The 26399-nt window shown below is 40.0% G+C and overlaps 1 protein-coding gene across 1 annotated transcript in view; it reads right to left on the bottom strand.

Annotated features, from left to right (window-relative positions):
- LOC148371529 (CUB and sushi domain-containing protein 3-like) overlaps positions 1 to 26399 on the bottom strand; it is a 290824-nt gene that overhangs the window by 210258 nt on the left and 54167 nt on the right. The window contains exons 2-5 of the mRNA XM_088326066.1: positions 26097 to 26319; positions 16031 to 16143; positions 10578 to 10772; positions 4461 to 4686 (exon numbers count right to left, since the gene is read on the bottom strand). Of these exons, the coding sequence (XP_088182192.1) occupies positions 4461 to 4686; positions 10578 to 10772; positions 16031 to 16143; positions 26097 to 26319 (757 nt within the window). The remainder of the gene's footprint in view (positions 1 to 4460; positions 4687 to 10577; positions 10773 to 16030; positions 16144 to 26096; positions 26320 to 26399) is intronic.

Genomic DNA, 26399 nt, shown 5'->3' with positions numbered 1-26399 from the left:
GCTCCGCCCCTTTTAGCTGCCTCTTGGTCGATACAGTGGGAGAACTATTGTCTTCTGCAGCAGCACACAAATGTAAGCATATTACTCAAACGCCTTGCCCCCATAAGTCCCCCTCTCACAAAGGGTAATGTTGATGATTTGGACATATTGAAAGAATGGATGGAGGCTGTTTGACTAAGATAGTCTGTAGTGCAAAAGTGGTGGGGAATGGAATGAGAGGAAGGCCTGAATATGGTTGGATGGATGGGGTGAAACGTGCTCTGGATGCAGGGTCTGTTCATTTGATGGATGCAAGAGCGTGTGCTGGGGATAAATGCAGAGGGCAAAGGATAGTTAAGAATCACTGATGTCGACGCAGTTCAAACTGGCGAGCCTGGGCTCCCTGGTGGTGAGCCAGATCCATTACCCATGAAACGGACAACCTGGAGCCACAAATCGTGGAAAACCGCTACATTCGGGACTCTTGAATTTTAATCATCGTGGACACCTGGCTGAAGTGTCAGTTACCCAAGACTAGCATGTAGCTAGCCTCTCTAAATCCACTATAAAATCATCAATAGATATTATTTCACACCATCAAAACTTTTCAGAATGGGACTGCTCAATGATGATATTTGTTGGAAATGTAGCAATGAAGAAGGTACGCTGATTCATGCTTTGTGGGACCACTCTTAGATAGCACCCTTAAGGAAAAATATGACGTAAAAAGTGAACTCTCCCAAAATTACAATTTTTTTGTAGACAGAACTGGAGTGTCCCACTTGGACTCATCATATTTGATAATTCTTAAGACAATATTCATGACCGGCGCTAGGACAATTTTAAGATACAGGAAGCTTCCGGATATCCTAGCCATAAATGTTTAGAAAACACTAGTGATAGATGCAATTTCTTGCGAAATAATGTTGGGGAGAGTGACTGTCCATCCATTCACTATCTGCACCGCTTATCCTCAGTAGTGCTGGAGTCCATCCCAGGTGTCTTTGGGCAGTGGGCAGGGGACACCCTGGACTGGTTGCCAGCCAGTCGGAGGGCACACAGAGACAGACAACTCACTCGCTCATTCACACCTAGGGACAATTTGGACCGGCCAATTAGCCTGACATGCATGTTTTTGGAATGTGGGAGTGCTCGGAGGAAACTCATGCAAGCACAGGGAGAACATGCAAACTCAGCACAGGAAGGCTGGTTGCTGGATTCGATCCCATGACCTCAGAACTGTGCCGCAGATGTGCTAAGAGAGTGAATGTGTTGAATGGAATTAATAACCGATGGGATGACTTTGGAAACTTTTATTTACGACCACAATCCGTAATACCTCCTCATTAGGTGTACTGTTTACAGACTATTTTTCCACATGATGAACCATTCTTTTGCCTGTCTGTCTTTGGGCTTGTTTAGGGTCGGATCATTTTTATTTTATATTTTGTCTGGAAAAACTATTATCACCTCAAAACAAAAGAATACAAAAGGCTTTGTTCTTCAGAACAAGAGACAGCGAGCTCCCTTCTAAGTCTCTTTCCTCTTGTGATTGGTCGATATGCATTTTTGAAATGAAATGATCTGCATTTATATAGCACTTTTCAAGTCAATGGTTTCCCAAAGTGCTTTACAGTGTGCTTCACATTTCCCAATAGCGGCCTTGTATTGCAGCCATGTAAGACGCTAACCTGCTTATTGGGGGTATTAGGGGTTCAGTGTCTTACCCAAGGACACTTCGACATGTAACATGGACAAGCCGGGATTCGAACAGGGATCCCTTGATCCCAAGACGAGCGCTCTACCTCCTGAGCTACTGCCGCCCCATTCTGTGATTCTGTGGATTCTGTGATTTTGACTTTACATTTGTTGAGTGTATAAAAAGGTTGAAAAGATTTAGTATTCTATCCTTTTTTTGTTGTGTTTTTAGATACGTTCATATTTTAATTTAGGTTTCCAGTGTTTTTCAGGGATGTGTTTCACGATAACCTTTTTTAAAAAAAGAACTGGTAATTCTTGTTTTTTTTGTAGTTTATTTGGTGTTACACAGAAAAGTCTATCCGTCCACCCTGATCTTGAACCGACATGCGGGCAAGGAAAAACTTTAGCATGAGGAAAAAAGAAGCCTTAAGAAGGGGCCTAATCCCCCTTCCAGCATGACCAGGGTGGAATAGATTTAGTATTGGGTAACAGTACAGTACATTGCAGCCTGTTCATCGTAGAAGGGGGATTACCTCATGTGCGACCCCCTCTAAGGTTTCTTAATCTTCCCCGCGCTGAGATTCTTCTAGTTTTTCCTTGCACTGACGTAAGTTTCAGACCAGGGGGTGTAGTAGTGGTGGTCTGTGCAGCCCTTTGAGACTTTTTGTGATTATGGGCTTGACAAATAAATATGACTTGACTCGACTTGAAAAGCTACAGGGGTAGATCAAAAGCATACGCGATCACATGGAATGGATAGCAGCTTCATCCACCACTGGGCTTGAGAGAGTGGCAAAGTGGTTGTTAATCATTAATCATGTGCTGAATATTCATGAACACGAAGACCCTTTATTCCCAGCCTGCCTGCATGAGTCACGTCGGGCACGTGAGAAAAACAAACTGCTGTCACCAGTGTTTTTGTCATTAAAATATCTTTCATCAAAATGTTGAATTGATCAGCATCTTTTGCAGGAAGAACGGTTTTAGGCACATTAGAGACCGTGACGGCAAACAGGATTCTCAAGGATGTAGCTTAACGCAGCCCACATGACCAAACTTCATCCTTGGAGGCGTTTCATAGCGTCATCCTTCCATTTGCTATGAAGAATGTGCACATTAGTGGGCATGAGGTGTTTCCCCTCATCCGTTTTTAGGGTTCGTACTCCTTTTTCATGGCCAAATTCAAGCACTTTACAAGCACAAATTTTAGAAATCCAGGGCCAATCAAAAGTTTTTTTTAAATTCTATTTACTGAGAAATAGTTGCTATTTTGCTGATACCACATACTGTGCTATCAATTATCAATGATCTGTTTGTGTCAATGGGTGTCATGGTTGCCATGGTGCCCAATTGGCCCCGCCCATGTGGCGCCAGCTGCGGCTCGTTGAGAGATTGACTTTCTGTCTATATAAAGCTCAGCGCTCTCTTGCTTCGGTTGTCAGCCCGTCAAACGCACTTCTGCCCCACAAGACGTGGGTTCTGACTCTGTCCTCTTTTGTGGTTGGTATTTCAGGTCCGGTATTATTCCCGTTTATTTTTGTCCTGTTTAATTTCGGGTTCCAGTTTTGTTTCCGTCTGTTTTTATCCTGTCTGTTAGTTTCTCCAGTTTTTGTTCCCGTCTAGTTTCTCCCTGATTCATTATCGATCTCGTCGGTCTCTGGCTTCCCGCCTTTCCACACCAGACCAGCTGCCTAACGTGCAGGACTCCCCATTTCCCGTAAAATAAAGGCTTGTGTGAGAACATCACGCAATTGGGTCCTGACCCTGTTCTGGTTCTTGACAATGGGCTGCTATAAACTGACATGAATTCTGCTATTCTGCCTCAAAAATATGTGCCTAGCTTAGCTACGTCACACTGTTTATAAGCATGGAAAGGGCCCTTGAGGTGTTGGGTAATAATGGAGTTCAATACGGAGGACAAAAAAGAAAGTAGAGTCTAATTTGCCTAATTTTGGAGTTTAATGATATTGATTGCTCTGAAGCAGAAAGCATTAAATCTTTCGTTCTTAGAGACTGCTGATCTTTTGCTTTTTGTTTTACTTATTTTGATTTATATTCATTGCATGTTTTTCAGAGGACCTGTGTCTAAATTGGTTAAATTGAACTGAAGAGTTAATATTTTTATTTTTGATTCTATTTTTTCGCATTATCAGGGTTCTTGTGTTGGTGTTCGACTTGAAATCTGTTCAGTGTGTAAAAAAAACTAATTATTTTGTGTTTTACAATGTATTTGTAGACCTGTGATTATCTTAATTTCTATTTCATGTTTTTAGGGATTCCCTGAAAAACATAAAAAAGTACTAATTACTAAATACTGTGTTGCGTAATGTTTTGTTATTATTGATAATACATCATTAAAAATACAAAGAATCTGTGAAGGCATTTGGCACTCGAAAGGGCTGTCCAATTGGGTGTGACCAGTAGGGGGTGTTGATGCTTTACGTCACAACGCCATAATGACAAGCCACCAGGGCAGGCTTGCTGATGTCATTTTTACACACTTTTTTTGTTTTCATTTAAAGACTGTCAAGAAAGATGGCATAATTACAAGCATTTTCAAGCACTCCCCCCAAAATTCAAGCATTTTCCTCAACTTGAAAACACAACATTACAATGAAAGCATTTTCAAGGATTTCAAGCACCCATACGAACTCTGTACATACATTTAGAGAACGCAAATTGGGGTAAAACACCAAACGTGGGTTGAAATATTGAGAAGAGTAGGATATCTATCGAGTATATAAACCACTTCTAAAAAACAAATATGAAATGTCACGTACCAGATTGTTGGTGATTCGGATCCTTCTACTTCAAGATAATCAGACTTCTCTTCCATTTGGAATTCTGTAAACACCAATGAAATGGTATCCCCCAATTCAGCTAGGATGGTCCATTTACACTCTCCACTGCTGCCCAGCCCTCCAGCAAGGTAGCCGCCGCTGGGGAAATCAAAACTGGATATGAAGCCACGAGAACCCCTTAAGGTTCCACCACACGTGTCTTCCGCTATCAGGAAGGGGGGAAAAGAAAAACAACATAAAACATATTTAAACATCCATCATTGAAGTAATTGTCTATAGGCTTTCATGTACACTACTATTCAAAAGACAATTTTGTGTTTTCTATTAAAAAGTCAAACTGTTATTGATCAAATGAGTCGTCCAATGGCTGTGTTTTTGAGCCCATACTAATCTCGTCTTTTTGTTGTCTAGTCTCAGGTATGGTTTTAATTGCCACCACCATCTCAGGGTCGCTTCTTCACTTTAGATAAGGGTTCTCAAACTCGATTTACTTTAGGGCGGGCGGAGCTAGAGCCTAATTGAGATTGGGCCACATCAGGTTTTCCACATTAAAGGCTCCAATAAACACTTTCACTGTTCTGAAATATATATATTTTTAATTTGCTACCTGAAATAAGATCTAAAATTTTTTTTTAAATAATTAAGAATGGATACAAAATAAACACTACACACTGGCCTAATCAGCCCCTTTTAGGTACCTCTAGAACAATCCAAACAATTGGGTTGTTTTGTGTTAAAAGACCCAGAAAAATGGGTCAAATTTGACCCAATTACTGGGTTTGTCCCATTTGAATAAATTCTTGTTTTATACCGCTAGGAGGTGCCTAATAATAGTAGTACACACTGTTCCTTTTAACTTTCATATTAGGTCGGGGCCTCAAATCATCTTCTGGTTTGCAATTGGCCCATAGGCCGTGTGTTTGAGAGACCTGGTTTAGAACAACCCAAACAATTGGGTCGTTTGTGTCAGACTTCCCAGAATATTGGGTCAAATTGACCCAAGTACTGGGTTGGTCCTGATTAAATAATTATTTTTTTACCACAAGGAGATGAGTAGTAATACACACCGTCCCTTTTAACTTTCACATTAAATCGGGGCCTCAAATTATCATCTTCTGATTTGCAATTGGCCCATGGGCCGTGTGTTTGAGAAACCTGGTTTAGAACAACCCAAACAATTGGATCGTTTGTGTCAGACTTCCCAGAATATTGGGTCAAAATTGACCAAAGTACAGGGGTTGGTCCTGATTCAATTAATTGTTTTACCAATAGGAGACAACTAAAAAATACAAGCTGTCCCTTTAAACTTTCGTATTAAGGTTGGAGGCTCAAATTATCGTTCTGTGGGCTACTCATACCTGTCAACCTGTACGTTTTTGCCGTACAAAGTGCGTTTATTATGCATTTTAAGACGTGTACGACGTACAAGAAAATCTGTACAGAAAAGGGCAAATTTGTCAATTATGGGTACCATCCGGTATACACCGACTATCACGAAACGGCAAATCGATCAAGTCAAACGAGTTCGCCGTGGTAGCCTCTGTCTCTGTATCGGTTTTTTTTTTCGTCGCAAAACGGGGAATGTCCAAGCTACGTAATTTTTGACCTTTTTTTATAATAAACCTCATTCATGTCGAGCAACTCAGTATCTCACAACAAAATGTTAATTAACAATATATATAGGATATAACAAAACACATGTACAATATAACATGTTAAAGTACATAAATAAACTCGTTTGAAAAAAAATATATGGTGTAAGATTATTTTGTATTTTGTAAGGGAAAATAACACAGTTTATTAAGGGCATGGAGCTGTGGAGGTTGGCAGGTATGGCTAGTATCGGTCTCCGGGGCACAAGTTTTAGACACCTGCTGTAGATGTTGACAATGGTATTTTACGGGTACTATTTAACAAAGCCATTAGTTGGGGAACGGTCATGTATTTACTTCTCAAACTAGAGACTTATGTACTTGTCCTGCTTGTGCAGCAGGCCCTCCTGCATTTCATTTTGCTCTGGGTAACACCTGTTTGTGTTGCGATCTGAAGGGGAGTAAGACACATTTTAGGAGATCCTCAGTTTTTATAATTATGGAACAAGAATAGACTGTCATGTTCTTTTTTTCTGGTGATTTTGAAGGTTTAATCACACCCACAAATGTGATGTTCCAGATACTGGTCTATCTAAAGGAAGTTCAGTTGTATCAATTGTTTAACCAGCCAACTGTTTTCAGCTTGAACATTGGGTTTCTAATAGGGATTGACCGATATGGGTTATTCAAAGCCGATACCTATCATTAGAATTAAAAGGAGGCTTATAACCGATATTTGCTGTATAGGCTTAAAAATTGGCGTAAGAAATTTGTAAAAATGCAAAAAGAAACCAAGAATATTTATTCTAAATTAAAGTAAAACTTTAATTTACTTTTACAGTCAAAACATTGGAACTTTAACACACCTAATGCGACTTATTTTTCACTTAAGCTAAAAAATTAACAGTACAGGAAATATAATCAGGCAACTCGTACAAAGGTCACTAAAAAGATAAATAGCACCCTGAAACTTTTTACAATAGCCTAAAGAAATAAAATAAAATCGACATGAATTAAGTTAAATGAAAACAAAAAGTGCAACGGAATTTCAACGCAGCTTGGAAATTGACAAGTGTGGGAACTTATGTTTTAGTGTCAAATGGAAGAACTAACATTATGGTCACAGCAAATCACTTCCACCTTAGCGTGTTTTTTATGCTCTCTCTCAGTCACAAACAGACACGCTTGATTGAAGAGCAAATGCTATGATAAGAGCTAATTTATCAGTCTGCACCTGAACATGCTTCCCTAAAATAAATTAACTACACTTTTTATGCTATCTCTTAATCACAAACACGCCTTTGTATCACAGACACAGGCATGTGGGGACAAGTTAGCTGAGCTGCAGCTCTCTCCTGCTCGAGTGGGTTCTCCACCATTCGCTTATTCAATCGGAAGGGGCAGAAGGGGGTAGCAGTAGGGAGGTGGAGGAGAGGGCAAGATTAGGAGCAAGAAAAAGAGAGTTCCAGCTGCGTGAGACTTCATAATCGGTTCGTCGAATGAAAAAAAAAAGCCGATACCTATATCCCTCAAATTCCCAAATTTGGCTGCCAGTAATTGGCCCGCCCGATAATTGGTCGACCTAGTTTCTTACTATCCGTTAATTTTCTAACGCATTAGCAAACACAATGTTCTATAAAAAAAAATTGAACTCCTGGTTGCTGTAAATGCACCTTTACACACCTTTGTAGATATTGCATTACAACAAGACATTTGCAGCCAAAATAGTCATTTACCACGGTAACAGTGTGGGGGAGATATTTCTGGTCAGTTTAAAAACATCTTCATTGAAAAAACACTAATTTTCCTTAGTAAATAAGGACATTTCATTTGTTCCTGAGTCCCTCCATTCCTACTCCCCTATTCATGAGATCTGCCACAACCACCAGCCCATGCTCACAGCTCAGAATGGCAACAAAGATCAGCATGTGCTAAAATAAGAACCCAAAAAAAAAACACGTAATCTCCACTACTTTATTAATAAAAGCTTAGAAGGGAAGAAATCCCTAATTGGCACGTATAAATCGCTGACGGTTAATATTTTAACTGAACCTGTTCCTGGGCTAAATAAATAATGTGTCATATCCTCAGAAGGTCTTTCCACAGCAAGTTAATTCAAGATGCGATTCATCCGGAGGTTTCAGCATTACGCTGTACACAACATCCAAAATTCTTGCATGGATGCCTTATAAGAAAAAGTCTAGCTCCTGTGACCTGATTTAGCTTGTAGGCTTATATGCCTTACCCATTGTTTTGGAAGCCACCAAACATGATGAGCGAGGTTAGCATCGATTCATCATTTAAAACACGGAGACAAACAGTTTGGCATGAAATCCACTTCAAAAGAGATATACAGAGACCCCTCACTACTTCATGCTTCATTATCGCTAATTCACTTCTTTGCAGATTTCGAATTGAATTGACTTGACTGTATTGTCATTGATATGGTATCGTGCATTGTGTTCTGTTAGACACCACAACACAGGGACAGATAAGGAGGGCTGTCTGTTTTAGGTGGTTGTGACTGTCTGTGTGTCGAACTGTGATAGGCTGGGGTATGCTATCAGTCATACAGTCGGTGCACATGGCAGTCAACGGCTCCCAATCAAAACTCACTTGGGAGAACAACAACCGTTAGTTTTTAGCAGCTCGTTACTTTGAAAATAAATTCATGAATTAAATCGGATTCCTAGGAAAGTCAAAATAAATTGTGGATTATGATCAATTTTGTGAAGTGACTTAGGCAGCGTCTGGAAGAAGGCCAGAGTGTCAGGAACCAGGAATGGAGACGGGAACCCAATTGCGTTAGTTTCTTAGTTTTATTTGAAAAGAGACGTAAGCTGGCACCCACGATCCAGTGATCGTTGATTGTGGGGAGCAGGTCGCTCGTGACGCAGAAGTGGTACTTCTCTTGCGAGCGATAGCGGTGTCGAAGTGAAAAAAGCAGGTCGGGTTACCGGGGCGCAGGAGCAGAAACGTGACCAAACGGAAACAGGTCGAAGCCGGGAAACGTACGGGAGTCAAAAACAGGGAGTCAGGTTCGGAACGGGGAGTTGGGGGGTTTAAAAAGTGGCAAGGAGCCAATCAGCGACCAGGGCTGTTGGCGCCACGAATCAGAAATCATGACACAGAGCGGTGCTGCTCGGCCTATTGCTAATGGCTAGGCTAACAATTCTTCAACGGCACTGCTGCAGACGCCGTATCTTGCCAACACCAGGTCTATTAGCCACGAATTCTAGATCAATAACTTGCGGGTACCAGCTACATTCTGGCTGATTCTGTTTTAATCAACACAGAGATCTGTCTCCATTTGAAGACACCCGATGCTAGCGTGCAGCTAGCCGGACGCTCTGTAATTTGCTAGGAGCAGCCCCCCCTGATTTTGTTTTACTTTGGTATAATGACAATAAAACCATCATTTCAACAGCAATTATGTTTTGTGTGTTATTATTTGTAAATTTGTGCTTAATATTTTGCTGAAGTCATGTACTTTTAGTCGATAATGACGTCATATTGAGGAAGTTTCAACCCTTCTGGTCCTTATTAGCCACGAAAATCTGAAGGATCTCTGTATTCCATCCCCAACCTACAAAGCCCTCACCCATATTGATCACATTGAACATCATGTAAATGTAATTTTATTTAAAGTTGCTTCTTATCTGCTTTTACCAGAAAGAGTAACTGTACATTCTGAACTACAAACTGCTATTGGATATTTATCTATCAAAAAAGTTTCTCTTTTCCGTATCATTGGCGTCATTACCCACTTTTTTTTTTCATTTAAAAGCGTGGTCCATTGAGTCAGACTTCCAGGAAACACTTCAATGGAAATAATTTCCAGAACTTCACCCAAAATTCAATCATGTTCCTGACCTTTAACAAACAACATTAGAATCAAGCATCTTCAGGGATTTCAAGAACTCGTACGAACCCTGAGTTTCATTTAATCTTCGAGTAATGATGAGGAAATGCTTTTGGGTCCATTACCGCCACAACCACCAATGACAACAACACAAAAAGACACGTCTGTGTTGCAATCTGGCACTCTTCTCGAGAGCATCGTTGGCCTAGCGCTGACCTCTAAAATAATAAAGGGCTCATATTTGAATCGATGCTGCCCACATTCACTTTTTCTTTCGGAGCATTAGTAAGTATGTGCTCGTCTTTGTAATTGCCATCTTGAATGGTCACACGGTCTGAAAACACGTGACCTAAACAACTCAGGGCAGAACTAAAAAGGATGCAGCTATGAAATCGGAATTAGGTGAGCAGGGAAAGGGTGAAAGGGAACCTTCGGTAGTGGAAGCACCGCCTCTGGTGGTCTTACCGGGCTCACACAGCCGTAGTTACATTCGCTGCTTATGATTTAGGAGCAAGAATTCTTGGCAACTGTACAATAACAATAGTGAGTGCGCCCGAAATGTTCATTGCTACAGTAGCTCAATACAAATCCACCTCTACAATGAAAACAAAACACATTTTTGACAGCACTAAACAGTCATACCTCTGCAAACTGGCACAGGAAAATCCCACACTGACAGGCCAGCTGAATTCGTGACACAGGTGAGCAAAGAATGCCCATCTAGGACATAACCATTGATACACCTGTAACGGATTTTTGCACCCAGATTAAACTGAGTCCCATTTAGTATTCCTTTAGGCGGGATGCCTGGATTTCCACATGAACTACTCCAAAGCTCTAAAAGAAAAGAAAAGTGTGTTTTAGTATCTCTGTACATTAGACCTCATCTTCAGCTTGGAGCCATTTTGCATATCATGAATATGAGGTTTATACGTGCAAACAGCGACACTAGTTTTTAAGCATAAAAAACTACGCTGGTTTTTAAAGGTGATGGACGCATGAAGCCTGTTGAACGTTAAACTCTAGATCTATGTAGCTCATGATGAGATTCTGCATGATTTTTGATTTTAAAAGAAAAGTGAATTTTCTGTGCTAGTTTTTTTTTTTACTACTTAACCTCACAGTAATACCGTAAATTCCGGACTATAAGCCGCTACTTTTTTCCCAAATGTTCAGCCCTGCGGCTTATTCAGTGAAGCGGCCAATTTATGTAATTTTAGAATTCTTGAGTACAAAAGGTAAGATTTAGACCGGTGGAATATGTGAGCCGAGGAAGACTTCAACTGCTTAGCCTATGCACAAATTATCTGTATGATAAAAGTTCTTTCCGATATGAGGAAGACGCCTTTGATGGCTACAGTTATAGGGAGGAAGATGAGCTTACCGTAAATTTCACAATTAAGGTAAATTCATTTTAACAGATACGTTTAATGCGTTGCGAGCGTATTCCTAGTAGCGTGTTGGTACCTTTCACAGGCACAGTTTGGGATGAAAGTGATATTATTATTATTAAAGCTTTGAAAACTCTCTCTGTGTACCGTCTTTCTTTGTAAATATGTGTAACCATGTATAATATGTATTTGCAACTGTATATTTTTGTAATGTATTTATTTTAGAGACTTATTCTGATATTTTTTCTACGAGCGAATCAAAAAGAAGGGGTGGAGCAAACGCGGGCTGACGGGAAGTGCGGTAAAGCTGAGTTGGATCTGTTTGTTGTCACGGCGGACAATAGTGGATATATATTTTTCCCACACTTACCTTTGGAAATATACATTTTTTTCCCTTGGATTACTTTCAACAAAACCCCGACTCTACAGGTTTGCACCAAACGTTAAGTACCGGTATCATGTTGCCGACAATAGTTTAGGATTGTGTACTATATGTTTAGTTACAATCACGGCACAATGTCAGGAAAAAATGTTAAAACGTCATATCGTCACGTCATATTGTCAGATAAAAAAAAAAATTGTGAATATGCTTGATGGCTGTTGAGATTGTCGTGTTTGTTTTGCTGCTGTTGGTGTCGGTGGATTTGTTCAGACCGAGGACAATCGACTTTGGCCTGGACGGATCTATTGACACTAACAAAGATGTTATATAATGAAATTGTGAATATGCTTGATTGCTAATAAGATTTTCGAGAAGGTTTGTTCAAACCTCACTTTGTGTTTGCTGTTAAAAACGTCATATTGGAATATAATATTGTGAATGTGCTTAATTGCTGTTGAGATTGTCATGATTGTTTTCTGTTTTTAGTGTCAATAAATTTGTTCAAACCAAAAAAAAAAAAAACTTACTTTGGCCTGGACGGATCTATTGACACTAACAAATATGTTATATAATGAAATTGCGAATATGCTTGATTGCTATTAAGATTTTCGAGAAGGGTTGTTCAAACCTCACATTGTGTTTGCTGTTAAAAACGTCATATTGAAATATAATATTGTGAATGTGCTTAATTGCTGTTGAGATTGTCATGATTGTTTTCTGTTATTAGTGTCAATAAATTTGTTCAAACCACTTAAAGTCGTTTTGGGTAAACTTGCGATTGTGTCACATGTTATAATGTGGGCGCATGCAGTTTATATACAGGTGCGGCTTGTGTAAGTAAAAAAAAAACGGTAATCCTCCTAAAATGTGGTGGGTGCGGCTTATAATCAGGTGCGCTCTATAGTCCGGATTTTACGGGACACTCTTTCATGAGTGGGGTAAAAAATAATGGGAGAAAAATATACAAATATTAATGGCATCATGTCATAAACATGTTTTTTGAGGACTACCTTGAATATGACAATTTTACAACTTTTTTTATTTTTAAAGATTTTGAAGAATAACAACCCATTAAATCCCAATTATGCATTCAAAGTTTAATACTGGTGACATGCTTTAACACGGTAACGTTGAGCAATTACGTGTCTATAACATGTCACCAGTCACTGGTCCTTTTAGAGTCTCCAGATGGCCACTTTTAGAAACACCAAGACATACCCTTAAGAAAAATGTGTAAAATGCTAATGTAGAGATTTTCACATCGAGATCTAGGTTTCATGCTCTTCTCCCAGCTGTTTTCCAGCTAAGATGCCCATGCTAAACTCATTTGAATGCATGTAAATGCAAATTTTTAAAAAAAAGAAGGTGAAAATAAAACCCTTCTATTTTTGCGTGTTCCAACCTTATTTACTTAATGTTCTTAGCACTTGCAGTGAATATTTCAGTTGGGGACAAATCTTCTTTTCAAAAGAGACCAAAACAATCTAGATGTCATGAACAGAAACAGGAGTAGGGCCCAGATGCGTGACATTTCTCACACAAGGTTTATTTTGCAGGAAACGGGGCGGTCATGCACGTTAACCCAAACGCCAGTGATTCGGCGATCGTTGGGCGGAAGATGTAAGGCAGCAGTCTGGCGTGGAATGACAGGAAGTCAGAGGCCGACGAAATCGATACCAATTGCACGAGCAGATATCAGGACGGGACAGACAGGATCGACTTCAGGCACTGGAGACAGGAGTCCGATAACAAGCAGGACAAGATAGACGGAAACGATACCAGACACTGGAGATCGAAATTAAACAGGGCAAACTAGACGGGAACGAAACTGGAGATGGATATTAAACAGGACAAAATAGACGGGAACAATACCGGACAGGAAACCGGACAGAGTCAAAACCCACGTCTTGCGGGTGCACAGGTTCGTTGACGGAACGACAAAAGGTGAGTGAGAGCAGTGAGCTTAAATGGAAGGGAAGCCGCAACTGGCGCCACAAGGGCGGGGCCAAATGGGCGCCATGGCAACCGTGACACCAGATTCTCCAAAATGTTGAACAACAACATTTAATTTACTTTGGGTATGTTTGGGATTGGGATTTTAGGTGAATTTTACAGGGTAGCTAAGGGGTTAAATTTAATCACACCTTGCCCTTTTCTGGTAAACTTTCTTAGGGTTGCTGTCTATAAATCCTTGAAGAAAAGGCAGTGTCTTAGGATTACACAATCGCACTAAATCACATCGCAATATCGATTAGATTTTGGTTCATCGTGCGGCCCTTGTAGGAACCATTTTTTTTAATTGTAGGGGCAGGTTTAAGAATAAGAATAACTGAGGTCTGCTCCTGAACACCTTTCCTTCTTTCCCTAGATCTGCTTGGTGAAATAAGAGGGGGGGCTCTTTGATCTACAAATAAAAACGTCACTTTGAAAATAATTGGTGCAGCAGTAAGGTATAGATGCCAGGACAATAGTATAAACCAGTTCCAAGTACTTGTTTGGTACCGATAAAATCAATATTTGGATCCATCCGCCCCTGTCATTTAGATTTATAGAGCTCCTCTCTGAAATCAGAGCGGCTTTATCTCACATACTCTGTGCTTCTATTCGTTCAACACTTCCCTTACCATCAATCCGTACATTATCTGCACCGCTTATCCTCAGTAGGGTACTGGAGCCCATCCCAGCTGTCTTCGGGCAGTGGGCAGGGGACACCCTGAACTAGTTGCCAGACAGTTGCAGGGCAAACAGGGACAGACAACTCACTCATTTACACCTAGGCACAATTGAACTGTCCAATTTACCTGACATGCATGTTTTTGGAATGTGGGAGGAAACAGGAGTGCCCGGAGGAAACCCATGCAAGCACAGGGAGAACGTGCAAACTTGAACCCGTGACCTCAGAATTGTGCCGCGTACGCCTAATCATATTGACTTTCAAAAAATTATATCAACTCAGTAAACCCCTTAACGTTCCTTTAAGATTTGCCTAAAATCCCAATACAAGACATACCCAAAGTAAATTGTATGCCGTTCTTTGACTGTTTGGAGAATTTGGACTGTTTTTGGTCTCTTGATTGTTCTGTCTCTAACTGAAATAATCACTGCAAGTTCTACCATCATTAATTATTTTGAATTGGAGCACACATTACTGGATGGTTGTTATACTCACCTGTTATTTTTTGTCTTTGCAATCAAATGCCTTCAGATAAGTGTAGCATGGGCATAGCTGGAAAACAGGTGATACTATTGCGTGAAGGCTTACCTGGTACCTTGTCAAATTTGATCACAATCTGAAAACTAAAAATTGTATATCATAAATTTTTCTAATCGTAAGATACGTATTTTCCAAAAAATGACCAGTTTACAGCACTAAAACCTTTGCAACGGTGTATTTTGCTTTGGCCATTTTTTAGACATTTTAAAAGAGTCGTAAATGTTCTTCTTTTTCCAAAAGTCAATAATTGTGCACATTTGCACATAACATTGGTGTGTGAAAATGAATCACGAGTGGCGTTACACAAGTTTATTTTGGGGTTTAATTTGAATTGTATTGTATACCTGCACATTGTTTTTTTTTAAACTGTGTCAATCATCATTTGATCTGGTTACTAATGGCTAAAGATATTTAAAGCTAAATAAGGTGAGGTCCTTTTTATCAATACAGGCCCTTATAGGCTAATGCCTACTATTGGCCAAGAGCTGTGTCAATAAAAAGGTCAGAGACTAACGGCCATATTGGAAATAATTTCACGGGACAGTTTTTTTTTTTGTAAACGGGAAAATGACGTATTGCCACGAGGAACGTCCAACGATCTAGAAATACTTTTAGGCGGATTTTTATTTTTTTAATTCGTCAGCAATATCTTGTGTTTTGGAGTAAATATTTTCCAAGGTTGGATCCACTGGATGGTAACGAGTGCATTTTTGCAGATAATCATCTCTTTACCAGAGGATTTATTGGTGAGCTATCCTGGCTTTATAGTTTTCCGGTATCCTGTTTCAGACTGATTGTGATTTCTGTGATGAGTACATTTTGAAATAGTCAGCATATCTTGAATCCCAAAAGTTGAAGCTCTCCAATAATGATATATTTCAGTGACTGATGACACCGGACAGACATATTTGCTTTACTGGATGTTGGCCGGCGAAACGTTAAGTTAAATAAAAAAAATAAAAACATAACAGTGGAACCCCTCCATGGATTTGAGAACCCAGCCCCATAACTTATTTTACAAAATGAATATCCTCTGAAAAAAAATGACTGTCATTACACAATCCCACCACATTAAATCTGTGTTTAATGATGGTTGAAATGTTCTTACCTTCATAGAATGCTTTAAATCCGTGAGCACTTACTGCAAAGTCACTGGTAAGCCTCATAGAAAAAATGGAGCCAGAACTGGTAACAGGTGGAGGGATGCTAAATCCTGTTATCCTGAGGAAAGGGGAAAAAAAGACGTGATTAAAAGAATTATCAACGGATAAGTCTTTACAATCTTTACTTTGCTCCAGTCAATAAAACAGCGAATTAAGGGTTCCTTCATACAAGGGGGGCCGCTATAAAAGAATACAAGTGGCCAATTAGGTAAATGAGTGCTCCCAGATTTATTCAAGTCATTAAATTCACACACAGTTGAAGAAATCCCAGCCATCTTCAGGCAGTGGGTGGGTAACACCCTGAACTGGTTGCCACACAGACAGTCAACTCACTCGCTCATTCACACCTAAAGACAATTTAGACTGGCCAATCAACCTGACACACATGTTTTTAGAAAGTGGGAGGAAACCCAGGGTGCCTGAAGGAAACCCTTGCAGGCACTTGGAGAGCATGCAAACTCCGCACAGGAAGGCTTGTATCTGGATTAGAACCATGATCTCATAACTGTGCTGCGGATGCGCCGACCACTCAGCTGCTGTGCTGCCCTTATTAGCCTTGATTAAATGACCATAAGGGTATGTGATTATCTTATTTTGGACTTTTAAAAATATATCATTACTGTATTGTATTTTGTCACTAAGACAACAAAATATGGAGTGTGGTTCACTTTAATTATCGCCTGCACAGTTAGACTACGTAGCTATGTGACCTTTCTTACCTACACGACAACGTCAATGTTTCCGTCTGTTCAGATTATCCTTTGGCTTTCATCGGGGGCGGCAGTAGCTCAGGAGGTAGAGCGCTCGTCTTGGGATCAAGGGATCCAAGTTCGAATCCCGGCTCGTCCGTGTTACATGTCGAAGTGTCCTTGGGTAAGACACTGAACCCCTAATACCCCCAATAAGCAGGTTAGCGCCTTACATGGCTGCAAGGCCGCTATTGGGAAATGTGGAGCACATTGTAAAGCGCTTTGGGAAGTCATTGACTTGAAAAGCGCTATATAAAAGGAAGATCATTTCATTTCATTTCATTTCATCCATACAATTAGTATGTAACACTATGACTTTAAATGGGGGCAGCACGGCGGCGCAGTGGTTAGCGCTTGTGCGGCACAGTTCATGTCATGGGAACCTGTCGTGGGTTCAAATCCAGCTCCAGACTTTCTGTGCGGAGTTTGTATGTTCTCCCCGTGCTTGCGTGGGTTTCCTCCGGGCACTCCGGTTTCCTCCCACATTCCAAAGACATGCATTTCAGGTGAATTGGCCGGTCCAAATTGTCCCTAGGTGTGAATGAGCGAATGAGTTGTCTGTCCCTGTGTGCCCTGCGATTGGCTGGCAACCAGTTCAGGGTGTCCCCTGCCCGCTGCCCGATGATTGCTGGGATGGGCTCCAGCCCCCCGCGACCCTACTGAGGATAAGCGGTACGGCTAATGAGATGAGATGAGATGAGACTTTAAATGGGGAAACAATAAAGAAAAAAAAGGAATAAAGAAACAAAATGAAGAATTCAAAGAGAAAAGGGAATAATGAGTGAAAATAGATTCAAAAACTGGAAAGAAGCAAAGAATAGGGAAAAAGGCAAGAAAAAAAGAATTAAAATGCTAGGAAAAAGAGGGAAGGATGTAAAAATAAAATAAAAACGGAAACTGCAGAACCAAAGAAGATAAAAGGCAAGAAAAATGAAGGAAAAGGCTAAGGAAAAAACAAATGAAAACTTTTTTTTTAAATGCTGAAAAATAGAGTGTCATAATTACTGATTCGGGGCACCTGCGGCTGCCCCGTTGGTGCCAACAGCCCTGGTCGCTGATTGGCTCCCTGCCACTTTTTAAAACCAACCCGGATCCCTGTTACCAGCGTCAGACCGCCCTGCGAACCTAGGCTTTCAGCTAGGTAAGCTCTGTACCTTCCGACACTCTCCTGCCCTGTTTTCTCCTGCCTGATACCTGTTGCCGACCTGTTTCTGGACCCGTTTCTGCCCTGCTCTTCCGTCCCGGCCATCGACCTGTTTTGCCCCATTGCCTGCTTGATACCTGTTGCCGACCTCTTTTCTGGACTCGTTACCGCCCTTGCTCCCCCGTCCCGGCTCTCGACCAGTGTTCCTGCCGCCTACGACTATCCTCGCTCGACACGAAAGTGTTACTTCCGCGTTCTTGCCTTCAGCTACCTGTGTCTGACGATCATCGGATGGTGGAAGCAAGCACTGCTCTCAATAAAACGGAGTAAAAACAAACGCTATTGGGTCCTGTCTCCGTTTCTAGCTTGTGACAAAGAGAAGAAAAAAAAAAACTGTTTTTGGGGTCAAATATATCAAGTCAATCTTTTTGCCAACCTTGTACTTCCACTAAAAAGTCTGATTAAATACAGTTCTGTATTGTGCAACCAACTACATCAATCCAAAAAATGTTAGTATTCTAAAACAAAAGCTTAGAACAGAAATCTTATGTCATAGTTGGTGTAAAAACAAGTGTTGTGTGTGGGCCGTGCAACCTTCCCAATATTACGTTAGGCAATTCAATCAAATTTGAAAAACTAACTAGTGTTGCCGGAAACTCAGCAGACTGTATCTTAATTTGATCTCGAGTTTTGAACATGTTTGCTAATAATTTGGTTGCCACACTTGGGATTGCTGTTGCTCACTGTTATTATTCACAGACTTTGTGTGATTGCTCGGACTTGTGGAAGCTTATAGGGAACATTGGTTGCTACCATTAATTATATTTGTTTTGTCAAATAAAATCATTTAGATGGAGGCTGCTTGCCAAAGCGCAACATTCCTTAAAGGGACAGCGTGTAATATTTAGTGCCTGCTCGTGGTACAAAAAACCCTTTATTTAAAAAAAGAATAATTGGTTTGAATAATGTACAAAATACATAAACAATCATACCAGAGTAATTTTATTTCAATACTCGTAGGTTGAAAAATTTGTATTACTTTTACTTAACGTTACGGGGGCCGTAGTAGGCGCCAACATGTTTGCCTGGCATCTTCCTGCTACGGGTAACCACCCAGACCAAAACTTGCCCATGTGTTTTGAATGTTGAGAAAAAATGTGTTTCAACATTCAGACTCCTGGTTATTGATACAGGCAACAGATTGGCTAAAATCTCCAAAACGAATGGCCAACCACACACATTTCACCCATTTTAAGTCACCTACGACACACCAAGAAGACGTCCTGACCGAAAACCGCGCGGGAAAAACTACGATTTTTACCATACAAGTTGCTTATCACACACTTTAAACGTGTTTTTGTTTGGGATCTAAGTATTGATATCAATTTGTTTGGTTGTCTTTCTCATGATCTGTTTGTGTGTCTGTCCATCCAAGAAAAGGGGGAAGGAGTTTAGATATGACCATCATCTTACACGGGCAGTCAGGTAGGTTACCCTAGATGTGAAAAATGCCCCAAGAAGCAGACTCTATGTTTTTTCCTGGAAAAACTTGCCACTCTCCCAGGCCAGAACAATATTGAATACCAATATCATCTTTAACAAGTGGTCAAGTAAGTTACTCCAAATATGAAAACTTCCAAAAGCTGACTTGGCGTGTATGGTTTTGCTGACTCTGCAGATTTCACAGAAAGACATTATACTACCCCAAGACCAGAACAAGTTTGGCCAGAAAAATCTTTCACAAGCATTCAGGTAGGTCACTAGAGCAGAGGTCTCCAACGTGGTACCCGTGGGTACCAGGTTGCCCCCCAAAGACAGCTGAGGTGCCATCAGGACGGGACATTGTGATTTTGTGGTCAAATGTTTTTTTGTTTTTGTTTTTTGTTGCTTGCCGGCGTTTATTTACCCAAATTCCAATATTTAACCTGATAATAACATAGTAACAACATAGTAATAGCATAAGTCAAGTCAAGCCATTTTTATTTAATCACAAAGAGTCTCAAAGGGCTGCACGGGTTATTGCAAACCACAGTCTATTATTACAGACTATTATTACACCACCCCCTGATCTAAAACCTACATGAGGGCATGGAAAAACTTAAAAACCTCAACATGAGGAAAATGAAGAAAACTTGAGCAGGGACCGCACATTTGGTAATCCCCCTTCCAGGATGATAAGTTGATGTTTTAGAAATGCATGTCGAAATGGGTGCCCTTTGTGATAATCAGTAACAGAAATTGCTTTCTCGAGGTGAAAAAAAACAGACTCAGCACTTTTGTTTTTGCTTACTTAGCACTTTTTTCAGAAAGACATTCCACTCTCCTAGGACCGAACGACATAGAATATCAGCATCATCTTTCACAGGGATCGAGGTAGCTAAGCATAGATGTGAAAACTACCGAAATAAAGCTGACTTTAAATTTTTGGTTTTGCTGACTCATTAGTTTTTAAAGGGAGACATTCTATTCTCTCAAGACAGAACAAGTTTGACTAGGATCACAATCATTTTACAAGCAATCAGGTAGGTTGCTCTGGAGGTGGACGACCCTGCCAAAGAGAAAAGCCGCCCAAAAATGCATTTGCGTCTCAAGGCAGGTGATGCTCTAATGGTGCACAGCCATTCTAGTTTCACTTGGACTTCTATCGATTATATGATTCACATTCATAAGTGAGAGACAAATATATACAACAAACAAAATGATATTTTCACACAGACTACTGTACACTGTCACACACCATAGGTCATGTTTGCCTTGATGCTGGTAATTAAAATATCATGAGACCAAAGATTTGATTATGTCAACCACTGGTAAGATGGCAGCTCCATTATATTTCGAGAACTGAAATAAGCCTCCCTGTATCAGATGATAACAGAAGACGCCTGACTGTTATATAAAGGATGCAGAATATCTTCTCTACTGAATAGTTTGAACAATTTTTTTCAAGGTTAAGTCCTTTTCAGTTTTATCCATCCATTATCTGCACCGCTTATCCTCAGTAGGGTCGCGGGGTTGCTGGAGCTCATCCCATCTATCTTCAGGCAGTGGGCAGGGGACACCCTGAACTGGTTGCCAGCCAATCGCAGGGCACACAGGGACAGATAATACGCTCCCTCATTCACACCTAGGGACAATTTGTACTGGCCAATTTGCCTGAAATACATGTTTTTGGAATGTGGGAGTGCCCAGAGGAAACTCAAGCAAACACGGGGAGAACATGTAAATTCTGCACAGAAAAGCCGGTAGCTGGATTTGATTTCTTCAGAACTGTGCTGCAAATGCGCTAACCACTCAGCCGCTGTGCCGCCCCCTATTAAGTTTCAAAATGTGGAGATATATTACCTTCAATGTTCCCTCTAAGCTGCATGCATGCATGCATGCACAATTACCACTGGGCAGACCTTTGCAGCGTACAAGAAAATCTATCCAGTGCATCAAAATCCAGGCTTCAAATTGCAAAATAAATTCACTTGCAAATTCGGCCAGAATTACTGTGCATGTGGGTAAATCCATGCGCGGTCCCTTGCAGTGTTTTATACGCGTATTTTAAAATCAATGTCAGCACGAGATTGAGTAAACAAAAGTGAGCGTGCATATAAGCTAGAGCTCACGCTCCAGGAGAGAGGAGGTGGGCCATTGTACAATGGGTTAAAAATGTTATTTCTGCTTGATCTTGGTTTTATAACAGCTTGCCATTTTTGATACAGTCGTGTTGTCGAACATCTCTGGAGTCTTGCTGTTCACATTAGCCACTTTAAATTATTTGTAGGTGGGTTGTAGGTTGCTGAAAAATCTTGTTTTAAATTTGAAAAATTTGCTCTGTATTATGTAACAAAATATATCTAAAAGTGAATTTTGAAATATTCTACCACTAGACGGCATTGCATTATCTAATGCAGGCATGTCCAAAGTCCGTCCCAGGGGCCAGGTACGGCCCGTGATCCAAATATTATTGGCCCACAACCTCGATCAAAACATTAATAATATGTGGCCTGCCAGTAATGTTGACCCCAGTATAAATTAAATCTTTACAAAAAATGTTCACCCTTTGGCCATCTTGCCCTTAGCTTTCTGTGAGAATTTTAGCCCACTCCATTTCCGACACTGAAAAAGGAAAGTTGACTGAGGGCTGCCGCTTCCAGGACAAGTGGAAATTCGAGTATTTTTCACCGGAATTTGAAACAACTATGTCTGAATAATTTGGGAAGAGTCTTTGTTTTTTTTAAATAATATAATGAAAAGAGGCACTGTCAGACAAAACATGCTGACTACAACAAGCTAACTGGAAACGATGGCTATGAAAAGGTGAAGTAACTGGACGCTGTTTAAACGGCACAGCAGCGCTTTTTTACAAGACCCTGCAAGTCAAATAAAAATACTACAAGGCGAGCTGCGAGGTTACGACGCTGATCACCAACCACCGCAAACCTTTCACGATGGGTGAATTTATTAAAGACTGTTCAAGGAATGAAAGGCTATAAAGTCGGCTCTCACACATTTCCAGTTTACCAAATCTGGGCCGCTTCCTGAAAAGTTTGGAGACCCCTGATCTAATGCGAACGAAAACCAGTGCCATTAGCACAGTGTAGCAGCAAGATGCCAGACAAACATGGAGGCGACTACTAATATAGATTCCGCTTTATAAAAAAATTAAATCATCAACCTATGAATATCTTTAAGAATTAAGAGAATCGTTCATGTATTTTGGACATTTATTCAAATAGATATTTCTTTTACTGGAATACATTTATTTGAGGCACTAAATATTACATACTCTCTGTTAAAAAAATGAAAAGTTGTTGTAACAGCAACTGATGTTTGTGGCCCGTGTAACCTTTCCATTAGTACATTAGCCAATTCATTAATAAGTAAAAAAAGACTTGACTATTGCCGGAACGCCAGCAGAACGTAACGTGATGGCATGTTAGGTTTTGGACATGTTTGCAAATGATTTGGTTGATGTTTTTCACCATTGATCCAAGCGATGTTCACAGACTGTGTGAAAGCTCAGAGCCGTGGAAGATTAGAGGGAGCATTGATCACCTGATGTGTCATGAGATGAGACAATGGCATTCGTATTTGGCAGGTGTTAGTTTCGCTCATGTATGCTTTTTTTGTTCATTTCATCTGGAGGTTTATATTTTATTGTGCTTTGAGTAAAATAGATCGAATATACACGTTAGGTAGGTTTCTATTTTTCACTATTTTTAGACACCAGAGGTGATACAGCGTTTATGAACATAATGTTCTGTACTACTGTGAAAATACACATATTTATTATAATTCATTAGTATATACTGTCACGGTTGCCATGGCGCCCAATTGGCCCTGCCCGTGTGGCGCCAGCTGCGGCTAATTGACAGATTGGCTTTCCCTCTATTTAAGCTCAGTGCTCTCATTTTTCCTTTGTCAGTCCGTCAACGAACCTCTGCCCCGTTAGACGTGGGTTTTGACTCGGTCCTGTTTCCCGTTGGTATTCCCTGTCCGGTATTTTTCCTGTTTATTTTTGTCCTGTTTAATATCGGTTTCCAGTTTTGTTCCCGTCTTATTTTTCCTGTTCATTTTCGATATCCTGTTTCATTATCTATCCCTTCAGTCCCGTCCTGTCCGGTATCGACCCCATCTATCCGAAATCAACTCGAGCAATTGGTATCGATCTCGTCGGCCTCTGGCTTCCTATCATTTCACGCCATACTGCTGCCTAACGTGCATGACTCCCCATTTCACGTAAAATAAAAGGCTTGTGTGAGTAACGTCACACGCTTGGGTCCTGATCCTGTTCTCATTCATGAGATATACTTGTTTATATTTTTATCTTTTTACACATGTTTATCTTTTTAATTGGTCTCGCTTTGCATTGTTGGGAGAAACCCTCCAATGTTGTTGTACAGACACTGTCCTACTTATGGACGATCGTTCGTAAGTTGAATTGTATGTCAAAGGTTTATTCAAGTATGTTTAAGGCTTGTATAAGTAACCTGTATTGTTTTGTACTAAAAAATAAACATTTTATAAAATGATATGCTCTATAACGATAAATAAAGTTAAGTTTAACTTACTTTTGGAAGAGGTCCTCCTCCGTGGTAAAGAGTGGCCGAAAAAAAAGCGATCAAACTATTTTCTCAACCGCATCAAGCTTTCTTATTCCACTTTCATTTGAAAAGAAATGACTTGCCTCTTCTTTACACGTTGATCCTACCATATTGAATGTATGCATGAGATGTGAAACACTTAAAATGTCGAAGTTCTTAGCGCGCTGGCAACACAAAATCTAACTTACAGCAATGTGCGGATATTTTTCGACATCCCCAAAAAATGTTCGTATCTACTGTTTTGAGTAAGTCGAATGGTTGTAATTAGGGGCGCGTCTGTACGTTTGTATAATGACAATAAAGGCCATTCATTCATTCATTTAGAAGTAATAGCATTACAGTATGATGTAATAGTCAAAACAACATACAAGAGTGCGCGATGAAATTCAAAACGACAAATTGGCATCCTGTGAAATCTCCTTTGCACGTCTCCGATATCAAAAGATAAACAAATTTGTTCTTGTGTTTGCAACCACTTGTTGAAATAAGGACATTTGCATAATTGTTTTAACTTTAGTTTTCTAGAAGTAAACTATACACCCAGTTAAAATTTCTATCTGGATTTCAAATGTATTGGTAGTGCTGACTTAGCAAAATAAAAATAAATACATTCAACACATCATTTGTATCCTTACAAGCATAATTGCCCCGAGTTGCTGGGTGTTTTAGTTGAGCGAGGTTGTTGGGGCTGTGGTTTGTTGAAAAAGCCCCATGGAGCCACTAAGGAATGCCATAGAGACGCATGCAGTTCCGGGGCAGCTTGTACACAAAAGCAGGTGGTCATCGATTTTGTTGTTATTTATTCGGCATGCATTGAGATGAGACCTAGCTAAAGACACTCACAGAGGACTGAAGAACGACAGTGTTTCGCCGTTTTGGTGGCCATAAGTCACATACAAACACACACACAAATCAGGGTTTATTAAGTAATTTAGATTTATATTAAATAGACTAGATACATTTTGGTGTGTGCAATCAAGAACAAATTATGCCTGTCTCCTCAAAACACTCTTCATTCTAGGGCTGCAACTAACGATTATTTTCATAATCGATCAATCGGTCGATTATTTTTTCGAATAATCGACGAATCGGATCACTTAAAAACATTTTTCCTCTTCTTTTTTCAAATATCGAAGTTTTGTATGGATAGAAACATAGTCCACACAACAACAGAATATTCTATAATACAAAACAATACAAAATCCAAATGTTTGTCAAATAACTTAATAATAAACAAAAATACATACAGATATATGCTTTACACCTGCAAATATGTAAGATACGCTTTTTCTACCACCTCATCCATCATAGTATATTTGGACTTATCGGACAAAACCAAAAAGATAAAGCAACATATTTCATTTTATTTGTAGCATATTTGTGTAATCCACAAAATATATACATAAAATATAAACCCACTTTTTAAAATGTTGTCAACAAAGTTGTTTTTGGGGGGGTTAATCTTTGACTATAATAAACATACCCAGTAAGGAAATGATAGATATTATAATTAAGAATCTGCTCTTTGTTTAAAGTTAAACATGTCTTTTTTATTATTTTTCTTTTGAATTTGCTATTCTATTTACTTATTTTCCATTTTTTTTTGTCTCTGTACTTCTGAAGCTCTTTCTGTTCCGTTGAAGATTGTTAACTTTGTTTCATGATGAATCAGTCAAACAAAGTTGAAACTTTCATGCTAATTTTATTTCTAATGATGCAGTGTTGAATAAAAAAAGGATTGGAAAAAATGGAATACATTTTATTTTAAAACATTCTTGGCGCCCTCTGCCGGACGAAAGAGGATCTACAACTCAAAAAACACAACGGAAGTGTGTGCACTCTCATTTGCAGTGATTTAACGTACTTTATGGCTTATAAATTACGTGATACAACGAACGGATTATCGAATTATTTGCAGACGTTTTAATAGTGTATTTGAATCGCTCTGTCGATTACTTGTTGCAGCCCGGCGCGATTCAAAAACCACTTATGGCGAATTGAGAAAAGAGCAAGGGGCCTGTCTTACCTCGTTCTGAAATTTGCTTGATGTGGGTGGCCATCATACAAAGATAAAAAGTCATACTCTTCTTCCACAGCAAAAGACTGAAAGACCACATGGATCCTGTTCCCCTCTCCTCCGACGATCACCCAGGTACAGTTTGCGCCGTTGGGATAACCGTACGGAAAGCCGGGACTTTCTATTGTACCATTCCTCCCCTTTAAAGTGCCTCCACATGTATGGATAAAACCTGAAAAGAAGGAAAGCACTTAGTAAACGATACCAACAAAAATGAGGGGACTGCAGACATTTGTTTGGATAATGCAGGCA

This window comes from Urocampus carinirostris, chromosome 2 (assembly GCF_059441175.1).
Source record: "Urocampus carinirostris isolate Australia breed hairy pipefish chromosome 2, RoL_Ucar_1.0, whole genome shotgun sequence".
Classification (NCBI taxonomy): Eukaryota; Metazoa; Chordata; class Actinopteri; order Syngnathiformes; family Syngnathidae; genus Urocampus; species Urocampus carinirostris.
This window is presented reverse-complemented; position numbering and strand designations above follow the sequence as displayed.